Raw genomic sequence first — 26150 nt, 5'->3', positions numbered from 1 at the left:
CGCGTGGGCCAGGCAACAGGCCTTCCGCCTGTCACTCACGGCCCATGACAGCTTGGCCTAAAGTCAAAGAAATCTCAGGCCACCGGCCAAAAATGAGCAAAAAGCAATTTCAGTCTTTTCAATCTCTGCTGCAGTATTTTGAGAAAATGCCAAATGGTGGGTTATATTCCTGGTGCATTCACTCCCTCCTTCGTTCCTACTTTCCTTCCTGTCTTCGAGTTCCCAGAAAAGCTTTTCCACGACTGAAGGCTTCCTCCACCCTCTTCCCTCTTTCCCTTCTCGTATTATTCCTTCCTGCCCCCCTGCCCAGCCCTGTGCGTCTTACCTCACTGGTCCTCACAGCAGCCCGAGGATGGAGGTGTGATTTTGTGATTTTTACTCCCTGATTACAGACTAGTCCCTTGCCCCAGGTCATGCAGAACGTGGTGGCACTGGTGTTGACGTTGTAGGTCTGTCCGTCTATCCGACACCGACCCCAGTGTCTGACTCGGTGACTTACCTCTTTGGGATTCTCACCTTTTTCCTCCTTGAAAAATACCTCTTCGTTCATACTCCATAGTCAGGACCCTCCGCCCACACAGGCTGGCCCTGCTGCCTCTCCAGCCTCAGCCTCCCCACTCCTCCCACCTGCTGAAGAACGGCTTGCTGTGTTGAACTTCCTGGGGTTTCCCCGACACACCTAGCTCTCCCTTACCTCCGGGCTCCTTTTGGCAAGCACATTCCTCCATTAAGCCCTTGAGATGCATAATCGTTCTTTACCTGCAGCTGAGAAGCCTCCTCCCCGCTCAGCCCTCTTCCAGGGGTGCATCAGCACCCTGTCCTGCAGAGTCCTCCAGCACCTGCTCCATCCGACAAGGTCTGACCCTCCCACCCCCAGTCAAACAGCTTGTTGACTCCTGGGTCTGCCTCCCTAGGCTCCTGCGTCCAGGGACGGGATTCTCTCGTGGACCCTTGCATTTCTAGTGCCAGCCATGGTTCTGGATAAAGGCCCCAGGCTTCCTGAACACCTGGCTGGAGGCCACGTGCTGACCCCAGGGAGCCACGGGTGAGAATACTACTCCCTTGAATAGCGCGATTGGCAGGCGGGTAGGTTGGCTGGTGCAGATTTCAGTACTAAAGCTCCAGTCCCTGTTCATCTCCCACCCGCACACAGCTTCCATCAGAACCTGTGAAGATTGCCCACAACTCAACTAAATGTGGATAAGTCACCAATCGAATAATTCTGGTTACAGGGGAATCTGGTTAGCATTAGTAGTTTCCTATTAGACTTGCCTTGCTGCCCTAGTTTGGGTTTTGTTTTCTTATTTTCTTACTTCCTATCTCCTTGAGTGAGAGCAGTGGAAGTTTCCAGGACTGTGTTTAATATACAATTTCTAATTCTTCTCATTGCGTATGACCAGGAAGGGTGACAAAAAAGATTGCGAGTTAATTTCATAAGCTTCCTTTGGCATGAATATATTGTCCAGATTGTTTCTGTACCTTTCACTCTCAGAAGTAATTATTCCAACGGAAAGCATGTTGGTATGAGGCTGACTGACTGCTGCAAGTTGTAGCCTTTTGATGTACTGAATAATTGAGTAGAAACAAAAAAAAAAAAAAAGAAAGAAAGACTTATATCAGCCACCAGTAGAACGCTGAAAGTCAATCCAAGCCCAGCACCGCAGTTTGTAGGAGACTAATGATAGATCACTAATCTGTCTCCCCACGCCGGCAACAGATACGTGTCTGGCACCTGTTTGAGCGAAGCCCTGAGTTGGTTCTGTGGAGGGCTGGGGGGGGGGTCCATGATGGACGCATGCAGGAAGCTTACTGTTGACTCTCATGGATCTCAGTCCTGTCTGCATATTAGGATTGCTCGAGAACTTTTAAAATCTGAGTCCTGAGCCTCATCCTTAGAAACTCCGGTTTCTTTGTTGTGGGGTAGGATCCAGGCATCAGTAACTTTTTAAAGCCCTCCCCCCACCAAGTGTTTTTGTATGTAACAGAGTTGAGAACCACTGTTCCCCTCCAGAGTGTCTCCACCTCGGAACTGCTGACATACGGGGCTGTGTTGTTCTTTGTTGTGGGGACCATGGGGCTCTGCCCATCAGATGCCAATAGCAAGCCCTGCTCATTTGTGAAACCACCCATGTCTCCAGATACTTCCATAGGTTCTGCTTGGGGGCCAAATCCCCCACAGTCGAGAACCACTGCTCCAGGAGAAGGGATGGGTTCCTAAAATTGTATCTTTCTAGAAGCAGTGTCTGAGCGGACACTAAGCATTCAGCCTTCAGTGTCCTTTTCCTTCCCACCTTTATGTGTTCAAGCACTGGAGAAAGTAAGCTGGTGACTGGAGGTGCCATATCAGCATATTACAGAAGAAGCAAACTGATGGCTTCTATGCCCTCTCTGCCCCATACATGGGCTTATTGGGGTCTGAACCAAGGTTTAAACAGTCTGTGCATTTCATACACAAATCTGGATTTCTGGCCTCTCTGTAAAAGCTGGATGAGAACTGACCTGCCCCTTCACCCCCACAGGGCAGCAATTGCCTGGAGCTGAGAAATGGTCGAACCTGCAGACAAGACATCTGATCCCCCTTAGCCACAGTCTCCGCCCCTGACCACCCCTTACACTTGCGCTGGTTTTCTTCTCTGCTTCCTCTCTTGCCCTCGAAGGTTTGGAGTCTGCAAGCTCTCTCATAGAGCCTGGCCTCGTTGGCCAGAATGGATTTAAAAGTCTATATTCATTCAGGCAATGGCTTGTCAGAAGACGTGAAGATTCTGGAATCAATCCCAACTAGGGCGATGTCACCCTGAACATCTAATATATCTCAGGCCCTGGACTAGGCATTAGAGATACAGAGCTGGAAAGGTAGGAGCTCGTGTTTACGATGAGATGAGATGTAACATATTGATAGAATTGTGTACGAAGGAACACCCATGAGCAACAGCTAACCTATTAAGCGAAAAGAGCATATTATAAGACAGTGTACAGATTATGATCCCTTTTAGTAAAGAAAAGGGAAAATCTAAATACTCTACATGGGAAGATCTATACAGAAGATATATAACATTACCTCTGGCTAGGGACTAAAAAATTAATTTTTATATGTTTCTTTCACGATTTCTGCCTATTACTAAATTATTCAAAATGCACATGCATCCCTTTTTCAGTAAGGAGAAAACTTTTTTATCAAGGAAATTAATAATAACCCGACATTTAAGGATAGGTGGTTACATTCTAAGAGAAGGAAGCAGACACGTGGGGAGATCAGTGAGCCTAGAGGGAACCAGGAATTAGTTTGGGGCAGCTGAGGCTGGAAGGGAGGGGTGCGGTTATTTTCCCCCCAGAGGAGGAGCAGTGGTGGGGTCCTTCTCATGAAGGATGTTTGGGCATTCGGCGGTGGAGAGACACCGAAGGACATCACAGCGTGCGCTGTGTGTGTGCACCCTGGGGGGTGGCGGGGAGGCTCGGACCCTGTGCTCTGGGGACAGGTTCCACTTGGAGGAGAGAGAGAAAGAGGGAGAAGCGTAGGGGCCCGGTGCTCATTCCCTATTCCTGAGCATGAGCCACATCCTTCCCCTTCTGTGTTCTGCCCACACTTCCTGCCTGAGGTGGCTGGAACAAAGCGTGGGCCTTGCCGCTCCCCAAAGACCAGCCCTTTCCTCCCCTCCTGCAGGAGATAATTAAGGCTCTGCCCGGATGTGCTCCAGCATCTGTCTTACAGGTTCTGGGAGTGAGAGGTGGATGGAGGTCTTGCTTTCATCCCAGAATGTTTCTCCCTGGCCATTATCCTTCAGCCAGTGACCTTGAAAGGGAACATGAGAGTCTGTTTCTTCTTGCAGTTTTTCAACATCCCCTTTGCCTTGAGGCACATGGGTTGCTGGTGCTCTCTGTGCTGAGCTCTGAGGTCTTTACCTAAAATACCAGCTTGGGTTGGGCCAATGCGGTGAAGAGATTCTAAGCTACAAAAGGACAGTAATGAATGACAGGAGAGGGTCTGAGGGACTTGGCCGAATCATGAGGGAGTCCGTAGGTGTCTAGGACATATAAGAGCTCATTGCCCCTGGAAGGAAAATGTCCTGATCTGTCCCTCCCTCATTAGGATGTCATGCACAAGGGATCCAAGGTCTCGGAGGCAGCCTCAGGGCCGAGCACTACACGTCTCAGCACTCTTGGTGGCAAACTCCCCTCCAAACTACAGAACGAGGGTCCGGCTTTTAATCGAAATTGTCATTTCTGCCTAGGAACTGAATATGTTACAGAAAGAAAACCAGAAAGAGTATTCTAGAATGTTGGGAGTAACCCTCCAGCTTTCAGTCCAGGAGGCTCTCAGTACACCTGACCTCATCACTCCTGTACCTGTCCCCTTGGAAAAGTCATCTTTCAACCTACAAATCAGTGTTATTTGTACGATTAATAGCAGTTGATGCGTCGGTATTACGTGTAGGGGGAAAAGACCCAAACACAAACAAGTTCATTTGCCAGTATTTTTGAAACATTGCTGAAAAGTATTTTTTTCCTTGTAATATGAGCTGTCAAAATAGCATGCTTATGATTTCCTGCATCAATAGAAAATTAGCCCCAGATTCCAAAGAGTAATTTTTCTATTTTCATGGTCTCCAGCTTTATTGTAATTATTTATCCCCATCATTCTATGTGAAGAGAAACATTTCTCAGTGGAAATTAATGACTGAATGTGGAATACGAGTACGATTTCCAGTGAGTGTGCTACTCTTGTTCATTGATTTTTTCTTTATTTTGTAATGTTCTGGAGTTCTTCATTTTTTTTTTTTAGTAGATGATATATTTGTATTGTTCAGAAATCAAAAAGTGTAAAAAAAAAAAGTGGAAACTCTCCTTTCCACCACTGTCTTCTGTTCACCTACCGTTTGACCCCACCACTCTGCCAGGTAAAGTAATGAGTGCTTTTAGTTTCTTGTATATCCAACTGGCATTTAATGCATCTCTAAGGTCTTTCTTATTCTGTACCTTGTGTGTGAGGCTTTCGTTGTTAATACTTTATGTTGGTGTTCTTTCTGTGTCAGTACATAAAGAACACTCTCGTGCTTTTTGACAGCTACGTAATCTTCCGTTGTGTGGATCTGTTGGAGCCTATGTAACCAGTCCCTGTGATGGGCATTCAGATTGCTGCACAGCTTTAGGTCTTGCAAACATCGTTGTGTCTCTTGGAGTTCTTAGGTCATGTTATGCCCAGTACAAGTCTGCCTATAGGATAAGTTCTTACAGAATTTCCAGGTCAGTCCCATTCTGTCCTCTGGGTCAGCACGGGTACCAGATATTGCCAGGCCAGCTCCTCTGAGCACAGTGGTCATCTGATTATCACCATGATAGATCAGGATGCACTTATTTCCAGGAAAGCCAGACCCCGCCCCCACCCCACCTCACCTCAATATATGACACCAGACAGAGAATCCAGCTCCCCTGGAGACAGCAGAGACTGCAATCCCTCCCACAGAATGGCAAACTGGGAAGACATTCCTTTGAAACGGGGATGAAAAACTGGGCATGTCGCAGGTCAGGAGTGGTAAGCCAATCTCCTGGAGCCTGGTGTATTTTCTTACTAGTTAAATATATCAGGCACTGGCCAGGAGTGCCTTGGGTTTACCACTTCATTCAGGCCGTGATGGTCTACAGGTGGGTTCTGAGACCCATCTGAGACTGGCCCGAAGGGACTGTTGTATCCAGACAGGGTGAGAATTCAGATCCCAGCCCTCTATCATCCCTTCAGTAGAGTGGATCGTTCTGTCACATCCAGGTCTGCTCTGTATTTTCCAGCTTCCTGCTGCTTGGAGCTTTTGCAAGTTTAGGAGTTCCCACAGAGACACCCGGTTAATACCAGCAGAAGGGCTGTCCCCCCACTTCCTTTCTATCTGGGATGGTAGTCTGAAACCCCATTGGTGGAAAGTCATCTCTCGCAATTATGAGAAAGGTGAAACTGTGTGGTCCTCATCTGTGGTTCTTTCCACCACATGTGGACGTGTGGGTGGAAGTTTCTTCCCAGACAGCTGCCTCAGCAGTCAGAGTCCCTGCACCTCCTTTAGCATATGACGTCCAGGCCCATCTTTTGTGTCACCTAAGCCCAAATGAAGGATGTTCCCCATCTCTTGCCATATGGCCACAGGCTTAGCATGTTGCCTTAGATACCCCTTGGAAGGGTTGCCCAGAAGTCCCAGCTGCCCCCCAGACCGTGGGGCCACCCAGTGGTTCCTGGTCATTGTGTCAGACTGAGTCACCTGCCCAAAAAGGAGACCCATCCAAGTCCCTGCTCGGACCCTCTGGCTTACCTCCTCTCCAGCCTCTTCAGCCCTTCTCGAATAAATTAAATCTGAATAAATAAATACAGGTTTGCCCAGAACCTCTGGGAGGGACCCACCCATTTGCATCTTCTTTCCTCGGTGCCAGTAAGCCAACATCTTCGCTGGTTGTATTTCCCACTTCTGCTCTTCTGGTATTAATGACCTTACAAGTGCCTCGTTTTCGTCCAGTCGGCCTGAAGCTGCCCTTGGCCTGTTTTTGTCTCATCCCTCTCCCTGGCTTTGTGCACTGTCACGTCCCTCCCTTTGTCTCGGCCTCAGATCCCATGGCGGCTCAACTCTGCTGTCCACTCACTTCATCCCCGGGGCATTGGCTTCATGGACACATTCACCCCCTGGACCAGGAGGGCTGGGCAGTCGCTGTGTCAGACAGTCTGAGAGAAAGCGGTCTCTCTCGATCCCACGCCATTAGGGGCAGGAGCACAGACCGAATCCGGAGTGGATCCATTTCAGAAGGGGTTTTTCACTTCTCAGAGCAGAGAGGAACCAGGCAGTTGCCTTTTATGGTAAATATAATGCAGTCGAGCCCTAGTCCAGGTATTGGGCAAAAATCTATGACTGAGCATAGGTCCCAGTTACAGATTACTTTTTAAACTGAAACAAAGCTCACCAATCACATGGTTCATTCACCGGGTCCTGGCCCTGATCACTCAGTTCCAGTACTCACATCACATCTCTAAGAGGCTGAGTTGGAGCTCACTTCTTAGGATGCTTGACGAGGCAGGACCACAGCCATCCCCAAGGGGCCTGTTCCTCATTTATACCTGAGCACTCTTTGGGTCCGTGTGGGTCTCAGCCCACCCCCCAGACTTGGACCTCTCTTTTCTCCCAGACTACTGCAGGAATCAGAGACAGAAGGATTTGAGGGTTTGAGAAGGATTTAGGATACAGTGAAATGAATAGGACTTGAGATCTCTTCATTTGTTTGATAAATAACTCTTGACTCCCTGTCATGAGCCAAGCCCTGTCCCCTAGAGCTGAGGATAAATTAGGGAGCAAAACCACAGTCGTGTCTGGCCTCACTAGCCTCATAGTCATGAGGAAGACGGATCAGACGTGGGAGTAAGGGGCGGGGTCCAGAATTACCACCCAGTTTCCAGAGAGTTAATAGGGTACCACTTCTCAGGCAAGAGATGTAGAGGGAAAGGAGGTTGGGGCGGGGGATGTGCATCTGTCAGGGTTTGGTCAGGAAAACAGCACCCACAAGTATGTTGGAAATAAAGAATTTAGTGTGGGAATCAGAGCTACTGTGAACATGGGGGAGTTGGGGAATTACAATCTGGGAGGAGTGAGATGAAGGATCGGAGCACGGTTACTCCATCCCCAGAAGCACCTGCTCAGGTGGGTACGTGGGGGCTTGTGGGAAAATCCCAAGAAGCTGTGTTCACGTGGTTGCTGAGTGAGACGAAGGGGGTGCTGGCCATATCAGCAGGCAAACAGCCATATCAGTAGTTGTTGTCCTGTTATCAGCAGGACAGGCAGAAACGAGGGGGGTGTAAACACGGATGCTAGGGCCAGCCAGCACCTTCTGGGCACCTCCACAGGTGTGATGTCATCCCTGTGTCTGACCTTCTGAGGTAGCGGCCTCTGCTTCCCATCTGCCTTCTAAATTGCACCCGCGTCGTGCCTCCCCCATCTAGCCCTCACCCCTGCAGGGAAGGGGCTTCTAGGGAAATAGCTCCCAGCACAGAGGCGGGGGTAACGCCAAGCTGACAGTGCAGAATCCGGCTCTGGGCGTTTGTTTTGGATTCCTCATGGAGATGGCAACATGCTCAGAGCCCTGGGGCAGGATGAATCAAGTGGGTCTGGGAGGATTATGGGCTGTGGAAGCCAGGGACGGGTGTGGTTCACAGGCATGCACTCGTGGGGGGCGCTCCAGTAAGAGAAAAGTGGATGGTGGGCTCAGGATATGGATCGGGTTCCTGCCTGTGGGGGACAGAAGCCAGCCCAGCCCGAGTGAGGGGGAGCTTGGGGGATGAGGTGGGGGTGGTGAGTGTAGACAGCTAGCAAAGTGTGGTTGTGAAGTTGGAGTCTGAGGAGGGGAGGGAACAGTTTTCCTCAACCCTGAGTAGGGAGAGAAGTGACATTTTAAGTTCTAGGTGGGGGGAAGTCCTGCCTCCTGGTAAACGCAGGGGAAGAGCATGACATATGTGCTCCAAAACCATCTGCTAAGCTTCACCTGCTGTGTCTCAGCTCCGTGAAATGCTCAGGAGAGTGTGCCTCAGACTCTGTCCTCCTCCCAGGAGCCACGAGGTCTCCTCCAGCCATGTGCTGAAGGTCCTGCAGCGGGGTGTGGAGCGTGTCCTCATAGAAGGAGGTGCCGGCTCCTCGGGGTGCACAGAGGGCCCCGGCTCAGAGCCGGCTCAGCAGGGGGATGCCTCCCAGAAGGAGGAGGTTTTGCAGAAGCCCTAGGAAGCCCCCAGGCAGAGGTGTGTGGGAAGGGGCAGAAGGGCAAGGCTTCAGCACCTCTGGGGGAATTACAGGCAACGCCACAGGGTACAGTAACCGGGCTGTTTACACAGAGGCACCTGCTCTGGGCACAGCTCTTAGGAAGAAGGGTCCAGCCCCACACCCTGTCTGTCCACAGCTCTGCCCCGTGGATAAAAGCCCCTGTGCAGGGCACAGCCATATGAGGTGGCCCTGATGGGGCAGGGACGGGCGGCACCTAAAGGGCCTTTGGACACCCCTGAAAGCAACCCCATGTGGCTTGATGGGATGAGAAAACCCCCTACCTATGCTGTGTTCTGTGGGAAGAGAAAAGAAGGCACAGGGAGGATGGAGAGGAACGAAGACAGGCAGGAGGAATGTGAAAGCCAAAGGGGATTTGTTTGACCCTCAGGAGGATTTTCCTTGGCGTGTGCTCTGAAAGCCAAGCAGTCCCAAGAAGAAAAGCAATGAATCATTTATGACTGTATTCATTAAAGGCCTTTGCACTATTATTATCAAATCTTAATTGGCTTGGCGCTTGCTTGGCACTCTCTCCCCGCCCCTGCTCCTCCCTTTGCCATCAGAAATTCCTCTGATGATGGAGGGACCGGACCGCGCCCCGGGGCAGGGGCAGCTGGGCAAGGATCCACCCACAAGATCAAATGGAATGCAGTCCCCCCCTTTTTTTTTTCTCCTTGGATCAAGAATTAATAAATGTGTCTGGTTTGGGCTTTAGCTCACTGCCCGGGCGTGATCTGCTCCAAGCTCCTGGCACCTCTTAGCCTCCTTTGCTTACCCTGCCATGTGAGAATGTTCCCATTAAGCTGCCCCCTCCGGTGGCCCCCCAAGAGCAGCGACTTCGTGCATGACAATACATGTCCTTTGTTCCAAGTGCCACACTGGGCGTCGAACCAGCAACAATATGCAGGTTACCTGATTTACTTCTTTTAATACATTTGGTTGATATTGTCAGTGCATAAAAGAGAGGACAAATTGGCAAGTAATTATTACGTTAATTTGGCAATGTTTTATCCTATTGTGGAGGCACAGTTTCCTTTCTAATTGTACTTGGGGGGGGGGGACCCATAAGGGTACAGCTTATTGAGGGATTCTGGAATGTGGAAATGAAACACACAGGAGATAGGGCATGGGCTCTCCTCCCTGTAAATATTCCTTTATTTGCATGTGTTTTGCAGCCTCCTTAAGAAGCTAACTCGTTTATTCAGGCCTAATTAATGGAATGCCGCAGAATGCATAATTAGGCTGTGACAGCTGCAGCTGATGGATGGCTTTGGGTTCGGAAACGGGAGATGCCCCCAGTTAAAAGGGCTGAATACTTGCATTTCAGAATCTCACCGGCTGTGCGTGCCTCACGACTGTCCCACCCGAGAACACGACTGTGGTTCCCGGAAAGTGCCCCAGTCCCGGGTGCCAAGAGGCCTTCCTCACCTTCCTGTGTGTGATGTGTGTCTGCAGCATGATCGGGGCAATGGCGCAGACACCCTCGGTCATCATCCTTATCAGGTAAGCTCAGACCCAGGGACTGGCGAGCCAGCCTCGCCTCTCGCCCTGCCCCTGCCTACCTCGTTGGGTGTCTGCAGTCCTCAGGAGACCAGAACGTCGGGTACTGTGTGAGTCTCACAGGCCAGCTTCCCCAGGCTGATAGGGATCCGTTACATTGGCCAGGGACCTCACAAGAGACCAGAAATCGTGGCCCAAGGGAGATGATGCACTTTCATATCCTCCCAAGAGTAGACTCTGCAGGTGATTATGAAAGGAACTATGGTCCCGCGTTGACTTTTACAGAGAGCAGCATCGTTGGAGTAAAACAAAAATGGCATTGGACTAGCCAAGTCCTCAAGTCCAGCTCCCGTCCAACCACTGATCAGCCACATGATCTAGGGCACATTTTCCCCTCAGACTTGTTTCTGAATAGGGGCCGGGGAGTCATTGGTCCTGCTGGCCTCCGGCACTGGTGTGGGTCCCATTGAGACCATGGGTGTACCAGAAGTGACCACTCTTGTATAAATAGATGGCTGGAGAGAGCACCCATAGTGTGTGGCTCCCCGTCTCTCGGGACCTGTCCTGGGGGCAGGGGACGTGCCTCCGAGGTGAACTATGGCGTCATCTTCCGAGTATCTTGTACACTTGCCAAGTTACCTAGAGTTGTGTGAGGAACCTAGAAGTGGAATGCTCCATAACCCAGTGTCTACTGAACCAGAGGAAGCGACACCAAACACAGACAGACCCACTTTACTGGGATGCGGCTAATTCACTCCTAGGGGGTAGGAATACAAGTAGGAACGCAATGCTTGAGTGTGACCTGTGCTGACAATGCACATCCCCAGCTGCTTTATCCACCTCCTCTCTCTTTCTCCCCATGGCCACCACATTTCCCGATCTTGGTTATGAATTCCTAAGGAAGAGCATTTCTACAAAGTGCTTATATAAGTGCTCGAGGAGGTCATTAGCAAAGCCTTGTTAATGTGCAGAAGCATTAAGGCAATAATAACAGAGTGCCATTCTATACTTACTAAACTTGAGAAATCAGTGTTAAATATCCACACCCAGTGCTTGCAAGGCTGCAGCAAAACTGGTCAAATTGCATACTGCTGGTGGGATTGAAAAGCCTGTCGCTCCAATTTTCAAAGAAGCAATAGAGCATTGTGAATCACGAGTCATAAAAATGTTCAGATTTTTTATGAGGTAACCCTACCTCTCACCACTTAGGAAAATACTTCTCTACCAGAAAAACAGCTCCATGCTGACAGATTTTTATTACAATGTTAACTATAATAGCAGAAGAACCTGAATTGGAATAATGAATTAAATTATAGTACTGTACCATAGCTCAATGGGATAATGAACATTCTTAAGAATGTGAAAAGTATTTGTGGAATGAACTATTGCATTTAAATTATATATGGAGGTTGATTATATATAATATGCATGTGGACAAAACCCATCAGGCCCTAGGTATGGGTCTGGGGTGGCCGCATTATGGATAACTTATTTTTCATTATTAGAAATTCCTGTGAAGTTATATTGTGTTGGTCACACACAAAACGCACCAAGGTGCAGGAAGAATGACCTTCATGACAGTTAGCAGTGACTAGTCCCCTTCCTCTGCTCCCCATGATTTCTGTACAAAGAGTCAGCTCGCTGTTTGTGACGGGCAGAGCAAACACAGAAAGTTGAAATCTTAATCACTTCCAAGTCCCAACTTGATAAACAGGTCCTGGAGATTTTCAGGAAACATTTGATTCCTTCACATAGATCAGCAACAGATGATCTACATGACCTCGGTTGGGCCTCAGCCACCCCGTAATTCCATGCTCTGCTGGGGCCTGCTGGAGGCACAGGCTCACACGTTGGGTCCATCGAGATGACCGGGGTAGCACCTTATTCTGTCACCATCCCTGTCCACTATGCCATCATAGATGTTCTAGGCAGACACGAGGGCATAGCCTGGGCCACAGCCCAGGTGTGTGCCAGTCCTTACCCTGTCCCAGAGTGATGGCCCCACTGTAGTGTGCAGAACACCCGTAGCGAGGATATAAGCTAACCCCCACTGCGCCCCTCTTTGGAGCCAGCGCTGGGCTCCTGTTTTAATGACGTGTTTACATCCTTATTAGCATTCCCCTTCTACAGATGGGGAGGTGGAGGCTCAGAGAATGGTTAAGCAGTATTCTCAAGGTCATCAGCTCGTAAGTTGTAGACCTAAGCCCCCATCCCTGGCCTTGCCCAGACCTTTCAGTAACATTCAGACCTGAACCTTCCATTTCTGCATAACTAGACCTGAGAAGGAAGACTCCCTCTGGGGGAACCAGTTCCCCAACAGGATATGAAGGGAGATCTTAGCCCCTTGCTCATTTTATTCCTAATGACATGAGAGCTGAAAGGAAAACAAATTAAAAGTGATAAGTATTCTAGCTCATTATGCCAGCATGTTTTCTTGAAAAGGAGAATTTGCTTTTATTTGGATGTCTTTCAATTCAGTACCTTCAAGTGAATGTGCAAAAACCAGAACCATGGAGCTGAAAATAGCTCCGAAGAACTTGGATTTTGAAACATGTATATTCTAAAGAGAACTGGCTGTGGTTCTGTCCAGAAATGCTGATCTCATTGTTGATGTTGTTCAGGTATCTTGTTTCAGCAGCCAGAGAGTGGCTTTCCCATCACTCAGAGAAAGTCTTGACCTGCTGGCCCGTATTGCACTCTTTATAATTGAGAGGAAATGGGTATTTCCCCAAGAATAACACATTTTTAGTTTTCACTGAAAATCTTAGAACTAGGGCAAAGATTGTAAAAACTACATCCATGTTCCTTTTGGTTTGATGGTGTCCTTTGACCACTCTTCCAAGAAGCCAAAGACATGCCCACCTGAGGCTCGAACCAGGTGGTAGGTCATTGGAATGGATGGCATTGGATGGTGAGATGAATGACCTCTGAGGTCATATAAGAATATAATTTTAGCCACTAAATCCATAGTCGGATTATGTATCCTGGGTATTAGATATCCTAGTGGACTTAGATATCCAATGGTACTTTGTTTCTAACATTTATTTTCCACAGAACTGATTGCCTAGGTCCTCCCTGTGTTGCATGGGTCTTCCTGGTCTTTCAGCCATATTGAAATGCTCCTGGTGTTTCCAAAGGCTCAGCCACACCGGACTCGTTCTAGGCCTAGCCAAGTCCTTCCAGGAGTCATAGTCGTGTGCTTACCTCTCCATCTCCCCTAGGGACTCATGATGGCAATAGCATAAGGGGAAGTTTCTCTGCCAGTGGTGTCCAGGATGACCTGAAGCAGGTGTGCATGGAGTCGGGCAAATAGTCTACCTTCACAGCCCCTCACCACCCCACTAGAGATGGGGCCAGCCTGGGTCATGAGTGAGAGACATGTGCCTACCCCTCCACCCACTTACATATTACTCAGCATATCATCACTGCACTCATGGTGAACAAGATACAAATTGTCCCTTGACTCAAGGAGAGAGGACAAGCACTGAATTAATACGAGTTTTAAGAGTAAGAGGCATTTCAAAAGAGATGTGTTATCAGCTGTGAGGGCCCCTTTATCTGGAATTGGTCATCTTTCCAAACCTCCTCTACTGTCATGCTCATCCCAGAAAATGTTATAGTCTGAGAATATTCTAGAAAATGTGCAAGAGAATCATTCTAAGGGACTGTTGTAGATAAACCAAAGCCAGGGTGATTGAGTCAGTTCAAAACAAAGAACCATGACTCTGAAGGTACTTTTCCAACTTAAAAGGTACTGACACTGGATATAGATGAATGGGTTATTTTGCAAGTGGTCCATCTGCGGTGTCAAACCATGCTCATCTGGATGATTTCACAAAATAACCTGAGAAGGTCGAGGGTGTTCATGGTGCTGGCTGTTTGTGAAGCTAGAAGAGAAATGGTCTCCCTAGTTGATATTTCCTCAATACATGTGTGCTACCAACTTAAGATGTTTTCCTGTCCTGGTAAAAGCAAAACGCCTTTAAAGGAAGACTTTAGGGACCACATTTGTATGTCTTTTTTCCAATGACAAGATTAGCCCTGTTATTAAAAACTACTTTTAAGTTCCTAAACTTATCTTGTCACAGCAGTTAGTTGTTTTTCAGACTTTAGGCAGAGAAAGCCGAATGAATGAATGAATGAATGAATGACCAACCAACCAACCCACCCACTAATTTCTAAAGAATGGCTCTGATGGACAGCAGTGGATGACTCTGGGGTCTGTTAATTAAAGCGGAGTGGTAAGAATCTTTTCCTTTCTTCTCTTCACCTCTTTGCATGTAGGACAGTCAGCCCTGAACTCAAGTCTTACGCCCTGGGAGTCCTGTTCCTCCTCCTTCGTTTGTTGGGTATGTATGCTCTCTTTATTCCCTCAATAATGAATTGGATGCTTATGACCAGGTGAGTAAATATCCGTGACTTTGTCCCGTTTCTTGAGCTTGCCTTTTTTTTTGTCTGTGAAGTTTAATAACTATTAGTAAACAAGAGAAACTTTAAATCTGTACGTTTTGCTCTGGATTTAGACCTGTTCTCTTTCGATACTGCAAAGTTTTCATTTATATAAACTCTGTCTCTGTGCCACACTGAATTCTCAGTGGCATAAGAAGGGGAAAGTGATGGCACCAAAGGGAAAGAAAACATTTGATGGTGTAACGTGGCTCCCTCATTAAGCAAACCCTGGGCAGCTCATGAAATGCTTCGTTTATGGGGCTGCCAGCTGGGACAGAGAGGCGTTCTTACAATGCCTCACAAATGGAAACTTTGCACCCTTTAAATTTTTCCAAACTGATTGAGTTTATTTACCTTGGGTTTCCAGCATGGGGCAAATGTGACCTTCATGCTATAGCGCGTAGATTCCAAGGTTTGGTATGTATAAGGAATTAAGTCTAACCCTCTCATTTTTAAAATGAGAAAACAGAGCACAGGAATATTCCATGGTTCTCCTAGGGTCCTAGGACAGGCTTAGGCGAAGCTGGAAAGGCCAACCAGGTAACCCAGCTGCCAGGCATGCCCCACCCTTCTCCCTGTAGACCTCTGTTGCTTTATGAACGTCCCTTTGTCAAGGCCAAGATCAAAACAGGGTAACTTTTTTCCCTTGAATAGTAGTGGCATGGACATTCTATGGTAAATAAATGTGCAAAGGGAGATAACCATGGCGTGTATTTTTAGAGGAAAAATTAAACTTCTCATTCTAAGTGTATCGCTGTGGATGAGCACAAAGACTCAACTATAGAAATGTTTATGAAAATGTTTGTAAAAAATGAAAAAATTGGCAACCACCCAACTGTCCAACAGCCGGGGAATTAGTTACATCCATTATGATCCAGAATCCCAGTAGGATTTATGGCCTCCTCTAAAATTCTGGAAAGTATTTATAGACTTAGAAAGGGTGCAGGACATGTAGAGGGGGAAGAAAAGTCTGTAATATACTATATACTCAAGTGTTTTTAAAGTATAAACGTGGAAAATATTAGAAAGCTAAACACAAACGTGGTATGTTATTGTCTGAGTAAAGAACATGTAAGTCATATTTTCTAAATGTGTTAAAATTTTGTATGAATATGTATGTGTGCCTGTTACTTTTATGATGGGATGAATTCCTGTATAATTGGTATATGGAAGAAGAACATTCACCCTTAGAACATTCATAAGGTCCTCCCTGGGAAATGGCGAGTTCTGGGCAAATGCCCCTCCTCACTTCCCTTCTCTGTCCATAGCAAAATATTTCCAGTGGTTTGCTGTGATCCTTCCTCCCATGCCCAGGACAAGGTCTCAGCATCCTCTCGACCATTATCAATCCATGGATGTTGGTACACATAGGTAAACTTAAATGGCATTTATTTCTTATTTTGATCTTGCAGAAATGCTCTAGGTATGAAGATACCAAGGTAAGACAAGTTCAGTAGAAATTCAAACTAAAACATTTAGGCCTCCCTGGAAGTTGTAGTGGCTTGTAGAACTCTGTAACCACAGGGTAATCATTATGTGTTTTTTTTTTCTTCTCCTCTGGAGGGTTGAGTATGCACTCATCATAATGCCTCACCCCTGCTGCCCTGATTTGGGTGGATAAAGGAGTGTGTAACATCAGGTAGCAAGTTGTGGACCCTTATTTCTGTAAATGATAAAATCGTTTCACATACACATTCATTCAACAAACTAATATTTATTGAGCACCTAATGGGTTCAGACTTCCATGGACCATACCCAGGTAAGTGGGCACAGCTCTCCTCCTGGGGGTCCTTGGGCAAGCTGACCAGGGAAGGTGGGACTCCCCCATCTGTGGAGTTGCTCTAGGGGAATCTCTGCACCTCTAAACAGATGCTAAAGACTCAATATAGCTGGTAAAAAAAAAAGTTACCCTTTAGAATAACTTGATAGCACAAAACGAAAAAAAAGATTGTAAAATATTTCTGAAATGTTAATGAGAATTACGGCACAGTTGAAGACAGAATGGAAAATTACAGAGCTCGTATAATGTGACACTGTTAAGATCATTGTATATTGCCCTAAAGCAGTTCTACTGTTTGTACGTCTGCCCCAGGAATAATCAACCAGGCATTATCTAGAATAGTATTTTTCAACTTCTGTGACTGATCCCCAGCAAGAGATAAGTTTTACATTATGGCCCAGTACACACATACATATGCATTAATATAGCTGAGACAAAAATTTCACAAAACAATACCCTTAATATGTATGTATTCTGTTCTATTCCATGCTTTTAAAAAGTTGGTCATGACCCACGATATTGATTTTGTTTCCCGTTTATGGGCCACAAATCACAGTCTAGAGAACTCCACTCTAGCAGGATACAATAGCTTCATCTTTTACTTAAAAGCAGCTTATCAAAGAAGTCTTTGCAATTGCCTGATTCCATTTCCTGCAGCACCCAGTAATGGGTTACTGTTAATGAGGGGTCAACCAAGAAATCAGATTCCACAACACTGTCGGCCTCTGTGATTGGCCCTGTGTGGGTAGTGGGAATTCAGTGGAGCATCACGGTTTGGTGTGACAAGATACATGATGGCGTCAGCATGGGTGCAGTGGGGACAGGTGGAAGAGCCACCAAACCTGGCCTTGGCAGGGGTGTGGGTCTGAAACCATGTGATGTCCACCTTAGACATGAAGACTGAGCGAGAGTTATGTAGATGAAGAAGGAGAGAGTGCTTTATAGGGAGGGCCTTACAGAAGTAAAAGCCTGGGAGGGAGCATCATGTTTGGGGCTGCAGGAAGCCCTATGTGGCTGGCGTGTGCGGGGCAGGCAGAGACTGGCAAAAGATGGGCAGGAGTGGGCGGCCATCAGGAACGTGATCCGAAAGGGTCGCTGCCCTGTCGATGGGTTTGACCTTTATCTCTAAGGCAGATGAAGTCATGGATGGACTTTAACCAGGAAGTCACCAGATGGTTGTGCATTTGAAGAAATCCCACCGTCTGCTGTAGAGAGAATGAGAATGTAGGGACTGAACAGTAAGCCACTGGTATAACGGAGTAGCTGATGGCCTGGGTGGGGAGGTATGGATGGAAGAAGAACGTTCAAGGCTTCATCTCTGAATGGAAGTGTACACACTGCAGTATGTAAGAGGGAAGAATGCACAGTGAAACCTCCTTAAAAAGGCTTGGATCACATGATGAATGGGGACATGGCTCATGGCAACAGGAAGCCCAGGAGAAGGGGCAATTTGGGAGTGGCATAGACCAGCACTGTCCAGTAGAACTTTCTGAAATAATGGAAATGCTCTATATTTGCATCACCTGTGGCTATTGAGCAGTTGAGATGGGGCGTCTGTAAGTTTTAGTTTTTACTGAGTTTTATTTAAGTAGCCACATGTGGCCAGTGGCTATCGTGTTGGACAGGCTCTGAGGCACCACCCTCAGGGAGGCAGAGCATGAGGAGCATGAGGAGGGCAGCATGGGGAGACCACTCTTTCCAGATACTTGGCTGTGAAGAGTATAAGGAAAGAAGGTAGGACCCAGAAGGGAATGTGAGATTATATTTTTTCTTGTTGCTTTAAACGCCAGTGGCAAGGGTCAGTGTGGCTCAGGGAGCTTCCCCAGCAGCCCTGGAGTAGAAGTAGAAACGTGGTTGGTAGTATCAGTGGCAGGTGCGCTGGAAAGAGTATGGGGCAAAGAAATTAAGGATGATGGCCAAAGCGGGGTTAAGTGGTGGACCATGGTACATAGGCTGGGTAAGGGAAACAGGACACAAAGCCCAGGGTGTGGCATGGCCAGAGAGGAAAGGAAGTAAGTGGCTTTGACATTGAGGAAGAGTCGATGAAAGGCTGGGATGAGGAACTGCATGTCTGTGGAGAAGTCCAGATTACCCAGGACAGTGGCAAAAGTTGAGTGGGGGAGAAGGACACTGAGCTGAGTCAGTAAATTCAGAGTAAACGGAATGGTCTACTCATAGCAGAATAATTGATGCATTCAAATCCGTCCTCCTTCATCCTTTTGCAAATGTCCTGATCACTGCTTTTCTCTCTGGGTGTTGGCAAGACCATCTGCTTGAAGGTCTGGTCCAGAATCTTGACCCTGGGGTCTACTGCATGCCGTGGATGTTACACCAAGTAAAATTAATGGAAACAGATATTCACTGAGATCCTGCTACACCCAAGGCACTGTTCAAGAGGCTGCAAAGAACATAAAAATATGCAGGAGCCAGTATCCTGCCTTCATGGGGCTCCAGTATGAGAATGAAGCAAGTACCAGGGATATGTAGGGCTGGATATATAGGTCTGGACCTTGAATTTCAAGGGAAGAAAGATTTTACTTGGCTAAGTAGTTGCCATTGTGGAGCAAATGACAGATAAAGATGGGAGAGTGGATACGCACTCAAAGTTCTGATTTAGGGAGATCAGCCTGGGAGCAAGGTTGTTCCGCAGGGTGCGACACAATGAACCAAAGCATCGGAGAGAGAAGCAGCAAACCAGGGTAGAGCAGTGGAACTAAAATGGCAAGGACAGGTGGAAGCGTATGGTGGAGGTAACATCTATTGAAACCCCCACGACTGACTAGAGGAAAGCAAAAGAGAACCAATAGAAGCACAAGATGAAGAAGAGGATTTCAGCCCCTGGGACTGAGCATATGGAGAAGCCTTATCATAGAGTAAGAGACACAGTCAGTCGTCTCAAGGGTATTGTCGGGGCTGGGCTGGCCATCAGACTTTCCTCCCACAAATGCCTGCTCTTAGTTTTCAGAGCAACCCGCTAAGCAAAAAACACAAGAGAACATCAGCCTCTGGGTGTACCTCTGGATCCATGTGTTCTTCCTGAGCAAACTATCCTCGTGTCTTGGGTGATTCATGAACTACTCCAGGAGCAGCGCATCTAGGAAGCTCCCGATGTGGCTGGTCAAACATTTGCTAGGCTCCTACCCTGAAGTCTTGAATCTAAAGAAGTTCTACAGGCAGGTGGAAGAAATGAACACATTAAATGAGCGCTTTGGAAGAAGTAAGCACAGCGTGCCGGAAGCCGTAGTCAAGAAGGCATGCACCCAGGGATGGTTGCGGGTGGGGTGTGATGGTCTGGGTGCATGAAAGACCCCTCCCACTCACCTATGCATCTGTTTGCTTATTCAGCAAACATCTATTAAGCAGTGGTGTGTCCAACATCCTGAAGTCCCCTCATCACCCAGGATTCACTTCCTTACGTGTGCTAAGGTGGCATGCATCTTCACCGTGGGCCCCTCTGCAGGCAGGCCCAGCCGGCTTTGAGTACCCCCTGCCATTCCTGACCAGGTGGCCTTCGGGAAGTTATTTAAGCTCTTCGGGCCTCAGTGACTTTAGCAAGGAGCCCAGTAACGAAGTGAGAACAAAGTAGCACCACCCAACTTCCTAGATTTAAGAAAAGGGAATGTCGGGCGCCTGGGTGGCTCAGTTGGTTAAGCGACTGCCTTCGGCTCAGGTCATGATCCTGGAGTCCCGGGATCGAGTCCCGCATCGGGCTCCCTGCTCGGCAGGGAGTCTGCTTCTCCCTCTCCCGCTCCCCCCTCTTGTGCTCTTTCTCTCTCAAATAAATAAATAAAATCTTTAAAAAAAAAAAAAAAGAAAAGGGAATGTCAAATACCCATGGGCCATGTGGGCTGGTGCCAAAAGTCCAGTAGTGTCCTTGGCCTTGCTGAAGCAGAGAGATTCTGTTTTTCCACCAACCCTCTCAGTAGGACATGTGCTTGGACATGACAGTAATTCTGTCAGGCTGAAGAGGGATTCCGTGGTGATTCCAAGTCTTTGGAAGTTAAACCGGGGAGGAATGGGTAGGTTTGGAAATGTAAATGGCAGGAGTAATTTTCAGCTTCCATTTTGTCCCAAAAAGGTATGTGAACTTAGTTTTCTTACAAAAGCCTTTAAGTTCACCTTTAAAGTTTAAGACCAAAGAATATAAATAGGCCCAGCTTTTTCAAACAGGGGACTGAATAGCCAAAATATAAGACCATGGGGTTTAATTTCCGTTAATAGATTTCAGGAAAACAGAGACCATTTCCTTGAACAGTACTGCATTTTTGCATTGATATATATAGGCAGATAGATAGCTGCAGTTTGGGCCAGAGTATAATAGGAAGTAAGATTTAATCCTTCTAATATTCTCTGTAATAGCACGTAACAGCACGGAGTCTCCGGATACCGTCCCCAACATACAGTGGGTTCCCGGAGTCCCAGTGATGGGACACTGGTTCATGCCCACTCCATCCATGAGCTCCTCCCCAGGAGACATAGGGAGAAGGGAAGGCAAAAGGGAGAGCATGCTACTGCAGCTCCAGGGAGGAGAGTGTTCTTCTAAAACACGCAGTTTCTTAAAATACTGCACCATTATCACCCTCCCTCTTTATTCTCTAGGTAATTGAGGGCATAACAGAATGAAGATGCTCAGAGCAGAAGTAGGCACTAATTTTACACCTTATCCACTTGGCCTCCCTTCTGGAAGCGGCTGATTATCCTCCACAACTGACTTATTCTTACGACATGAAGGATTCTTGCCAGTTGCAGTCATTCTCTGAGTCTTGGCTTGAAGAGTGTTCTGCAGCTCTCTAGAGATGGTGCTGTAAAGGGGGACACGTTTCCAGGCATCCAAAGAACAAGAAAGGCACCAGATCTGTTAAGAGCCGGCTACGTGAGGGGCTCTCACAAATGCCGTCTCATTTAATCTGTATGAAAACTCCATACCAGAAGGCATTTTGTGCCCATTTTAATAAACAATGCAACTGAGATTCATTGAAGTTGAGTGACTTCCCAGGGTCACTAGCTCCCAGGTGGCAGAGCTGGAATCCAGAGTCGGCTGTCTCCAGTCCCAAAGCTCTCATTGCCTCCCCACCACCAAGCATCCTGCAGCCGTGAGCTCCCTGCCTGAAGAAAGGCGACTGTCAGCATTTTCTCCTGACAAGCATCTGCCAGTAGTCGTGCCTGAGGTGTTTTCCAAAGTACTGTTTGCTTACAAAACAGTCTGTCAGCCTTCTCAGTGCATTAACAACCCAGGAGAAGGGAGGACTCCGCACTTTGCAAAGATCAGAACCTGTGTGTGTGTGTTTCCCCCTCTACACCTTGCAAAGATCAGAACCCCTGTGTATTTCACCTCTGAAAGCTTCAAAACCAGCCTTCCGCCAGCCAGTTATTCCTAGGAGCTTAGCGGGAGGGCAAATAAGATGTTTTCTATAGCCCTGGAAATCCCTGATAAGAGCCCTAAAATCTCATCAAATCAACAAACTTTGAATTAGTAAGAAGGAGATTATTGGGTTTGGGGTTTTGAAATGTCAAGCCTGGGACAAATAATTAATCTCTCAGCTTCAGTTTCTCTGCATATAAAATAGGGGGTGTTACAGGGTTATGGAGGGGTCTTATAATATATTGAGAGTACCGCCCCCACACAGTGCTAGGGAGAAGGGGTAGTTAATAGTAGTTATTGTGTTAACCTTAAAAATGAAAGTTATTTACTAGCAAAAATGGATTTATTCAGGAATAACAGAATTGCAGTTCAGGACATACAGGCTACTGCAAAACCACAGGCAAGTCCCATTGTAAACAAAGGAGAGGGGTCTTTTTTTATCTAGAAAGAGGAGGAGGTTGGGAGGGGTTGTTCTGAAGGAAAGCACAAGTCCACAGTGGTGATGGGTCCTCAGTGGCTGAGTTCCTGGGATGGTGCATTAAAGGAGATGCAGTGTACTTTATTCCCTCTTGGCGCCCGTAATTGATGATTCTTCCACTGGGATCGTTCTTCCCATTTTTAACCCTGAGTGGTATGCCTCCCTAGTCTATCTTCCCCACTCCATTTCAGTGAGGTGTCCCTTTATTTTTACATTTTCCCCTTTTGATCAAGATCTTTCTCCGGAAGCATCACTGAGCAAGAGTCACGTTTTCGTAATTCAGTGGCCTTTGTCCCTCATTGCCAGGATGGATCTTTCCTGGGTGTCGTGTCACATGGCAGTGGGACATTGTACAGATGGGAAACCTACTGAGGTCCCATTCGAGTAACAAGGACAGGTAGCAGAAGTCTCAGGCACTGGAGATCATGTCCTTATTGGGTATAGTGTTTTTACAAAGGTTTGACAGGTAGTAAGTACAGAATCAAAAGTAACACGACCATTCCAAATTGTGTGATGAGGTTTTAAAACAAGATCCTAGATCTGAAAGGAGCCAACTTAAACTATTGGCCCTCATTCCAGCTTAGGGAAGAAAAATCCCCCTTCCGGAGATAAACCCCAGAGTCACATATGCCTCCTGGGAGTCCCCACTCAAAACAGTCATGAGGACAGAACAGTGGACACTGCAGGAACTCCCTAGAAGAATTAACCACGTGCATTTGGGAAGATACACTGCATGTGTATAAACATGAAGCAACCGCGGGTGAACTTTCTGCAAAACAGCGAAACTTCAGAGATGTTTAAAAGCAGCATTGTTATCTTGAAAGAACTGCTGGAACTTAGAGATGTTACTAATAATAAAGTTGAAATTCGGAAACCATGAAGTTTGGATAAGATTCTAAGTCTGTTAATATCCAGATGAAAAAAGACAGACTTCTTTGAGCCCAGAACCTTCTCACAGGCCTGGCCCACGGATCCCACCAGATGTCGTCTGCTTCGGTGCTGGGAGATCTTTATTTTCAGGTCACCAGGTGGGTGCGGGTCCAGTCAGGGATTGGTGCTCTCTTTGGATGAGTCACGTGAATCCAGGAGTCCATTTCCTGGCATTTGGCAGCACAGGGTTGGTTAGCAGTGCGAGGTTGAAGAACATCTTCCTGGAGGTGTTGTTGCCAGATGTGATGCTCAAGGTCTTCATCTCCCATGAGGGCACAGTGAAAAGATTGTTCCACTGAAGCATGGCTGTTATTACAGAAGCAATGAGGCCTTTACAGTATTGAAGTATACCTTATCAGTGGCGGGTCAATGTGTTGGGCTTCCAGTTGCTCAAGAGGCCGATATTCCAAGAGACGAGTTTGTGATTGGAAAGGAACATGAGCTTTAAGGCTGGTCACGTGGGAAGAAGGCAGACTCTTGTCCAAAAGCCAACTCTGAGGTTTCCACCTGGCCCAGAGGTTTCTAAAGGGGTTTAGGGTCATCAGCAAAGGGAGTGCAGTGGCCTGTGACATTTCTTGATCATGTACAGACGGGATGCTGCTGGCTATAAACATTCTCTCCATGCTCGGGGGTGCCGGTTCTTGTCTTGTGATGTGCAGGAGTACTGTGTTCCACGGGGGCAAGGGCAAGGTCTACAGCTACACAAAGAGTGGTCAGTAAAGTCATCTGTGTGACCTCAAAACAAAACAAAAAAACAAACATTTTGCTTTAAAAATTGCTAGGCTAATTAGAAAGCTGAGGTGGCTTCAAAGAGACTTGCTGGTGTCTAGGGCCTGGCAAAGTTCTGGTCCTTCTCAAGGCCAGTGGTCTGCAAATCTCCAAGTAAATTAGTTCTGCTACAGATCAAGGGACTTAGGTCAGCAAGTAAGAGTTAACTTGCTTCACGTTAACACACTCCTTAAGACCAGCTGGAGTGCTATTACCAAAGGAGGCAGGAGACAAGCACATTGGACATCCTGTGACTATCCCAGCAGGGGTGGAGCTGAGATTTAGAAAGCAAAGAGCGGTGCTTTCAGCCAGGGTTTTGGGAGGGTTCGCTACAAATACTGCCAATGGAGTGTTCATAGCACTGTTAGTCCATTCAAATAACCCTGAGGACTGAGAATGGGATGCACAATGAAAGTGTTCCAAAACTGGCCAAACAGCGCAGACTTTCAAAGCACCGGACAGGTTAAAATGGGGTCCCCAATCACTATGACGTTCGAGAAGAGCTCCCCAGGTGGGAATCATTTCTTCTAACAGAGTTTTAGCCACAGAGAAAGCAGTGGCCTGTCTGTAAGGGAAAGCCTCAGTCTGGTGAGGAAACATACAAACCATGACTAAAACACGAAATTCACCTGCAAACCTGGAATGACCCATTAAAAAGCGTCCTAGAGCAACGCAAACAGGTTTCCCTGCATTGTGTTTTGGACAGGGGGAGACAAGTGAGGCATGCACATTGTCCACCTTCTTAATATTTCCTCACCAATATTGGTTCATACATGCTATCATTTTGTCAGTAGACCAATGGTTTAGTACATTTGTAAGTAGTGGGAATTTTAGAATTTCTGGTAGGGCCAGATGGTTAGTTGGTTCAAAGCAGAGTTCTCTCTTTTTGTTGAACCAACAATTATTAGACTTCTACTACTGTTTTTCCTTCCCGGGGGCCTATTGTTGGGCATCTCTGGTCAGTTTTTCCAAATGATCATTTGCGAGAACATCCCTTTGGACCATGACAGGTTTTGAGGGATCTATTTGAATCTTGATGTGAGGTATACTGTGGATTCTACCAATAACAATTGAAGATCTTGCCCATAAAAAGGATGGTAGCTGATCCAACAGGGACAAATGATTGGTGTCCCCAGACTCAGCTACAGTGCTGGCAGAGTTGGAGCAAATAATAGATGCCGAAGGGTCCTTTAATTTGCCTGGTTGGCTATTTTGATTACTACTGTCAGGTTCTTTGGAAGAAAGAAATTCTGGCATGATATTTTTCTAAGAAATCCCAGCCCAATAAATAAATGAGAAAAGGGTGAGTATCAGTGGGCCTAAACAAAGGGGACTACGTTCAGAGATGGGAAGCTGTTGAGGTTTATTAAAGATCCCCACTATTTGAACTGGTTTCGTATCCGAGGCAGGGGCTTGAGCAACGAGAATGTAGCTCAGGTATCAGTAAAGACAAAGAGATTCATTCCCAATCTGGAGAGTGGTTTCTCTGAGCTGATCAGGAAAGAGGATTGGGAAGAGCTCCTGTAGTTCCTTGGAGCCCCAACACTGGGAATTAAGAGGCCGTCGAAAAGGCTGGATAGAAGGCTGCAGGTGCCTGAAGCACTTTGTAACCATCTTTTTCCACGGTCCTGGCCCTTAGCAGTAATATCAGAAATTAAGGAAGGGTTGGTTTTGTTGAGGGGTGTTCATTTGCCAGCATTGAAGATTAAGAATTTTAGTACTTTCTTTTAGGTGACTCATCTAGGGTACAAGTGAGCTGATTTGCCAAATTAAATCTGCGGTGGGCAGTTTCCCATTCCAACCTGATCCTTTTAACTAAAGAAGAAATACCGGAGCGCCTGCATGGCTCAGTCAGTTGAGTGTCCAATTCTTGATTTTTGGCTCAGGTCATCAGCTGAGGGTCGTGAGATTGAGCCCCGCGTCAGGCTCCGTGCTGAATGGGGGCACGTCTTTGGATTCTCGCTCGCTCACTCTCAAAAAAACAATAATAAAAAGAAAATAAATAAAATACCATGTTAATAATAACAAATAATAAATTGAGTTCAGTGCTCCCCGGGTGGATTCTACATCTAAAGGAAGACCAGAATGTTCTTTAAAGACAATTTGGAGTTGATT

At 47.0% G+C, this 26150-nt stretch overlaps 1 protein-coding gene across 2 annotated transcripts in view; it reads left to right on the top strand.

Moving 5' to 3' along the window:
* SLCO3A1 (solute carrier organic anion transporter family member 3A1) overlaps nt 1-26150 on the top strand; it is a 301899-nt gene that overhangs the window by 262569 nt on the left and 13180 nt on the right. For both annotated transcript variants that reach the window (XM_021680661.1, XM_021680660.2), the window contains exons 8-9: nt 10096-10271; nt 14553-14617. In XM_021680661.1, the coding sequence (XP_021536336.1) occupies nt 10096-10271; nt 14553-14617 (241 nt within the window). The remainder of the gene's footprint in view (nt 1-10095; nt 10272-14552; nt 14618-26150) is intronic.

This window comes from Neomonachus schauinslandi, chromosome 9 (assembly GCF_002201575.2).
Source record: "Neomonachus schauinslandi chromosome 9, ASM220157v2, whole genome shotgun sequence".
Lineage (NCBI taxonomy): Eukaryota > Metazoa > Chordata > Mammalia > Carnivora > Phocidae > Neomonachus > Neomonachus schauinslandi.
Note: the sequence above shows the minus strand (reverse complement) of the source record. Positions and strands in the feature narration are given on the sequence as shown.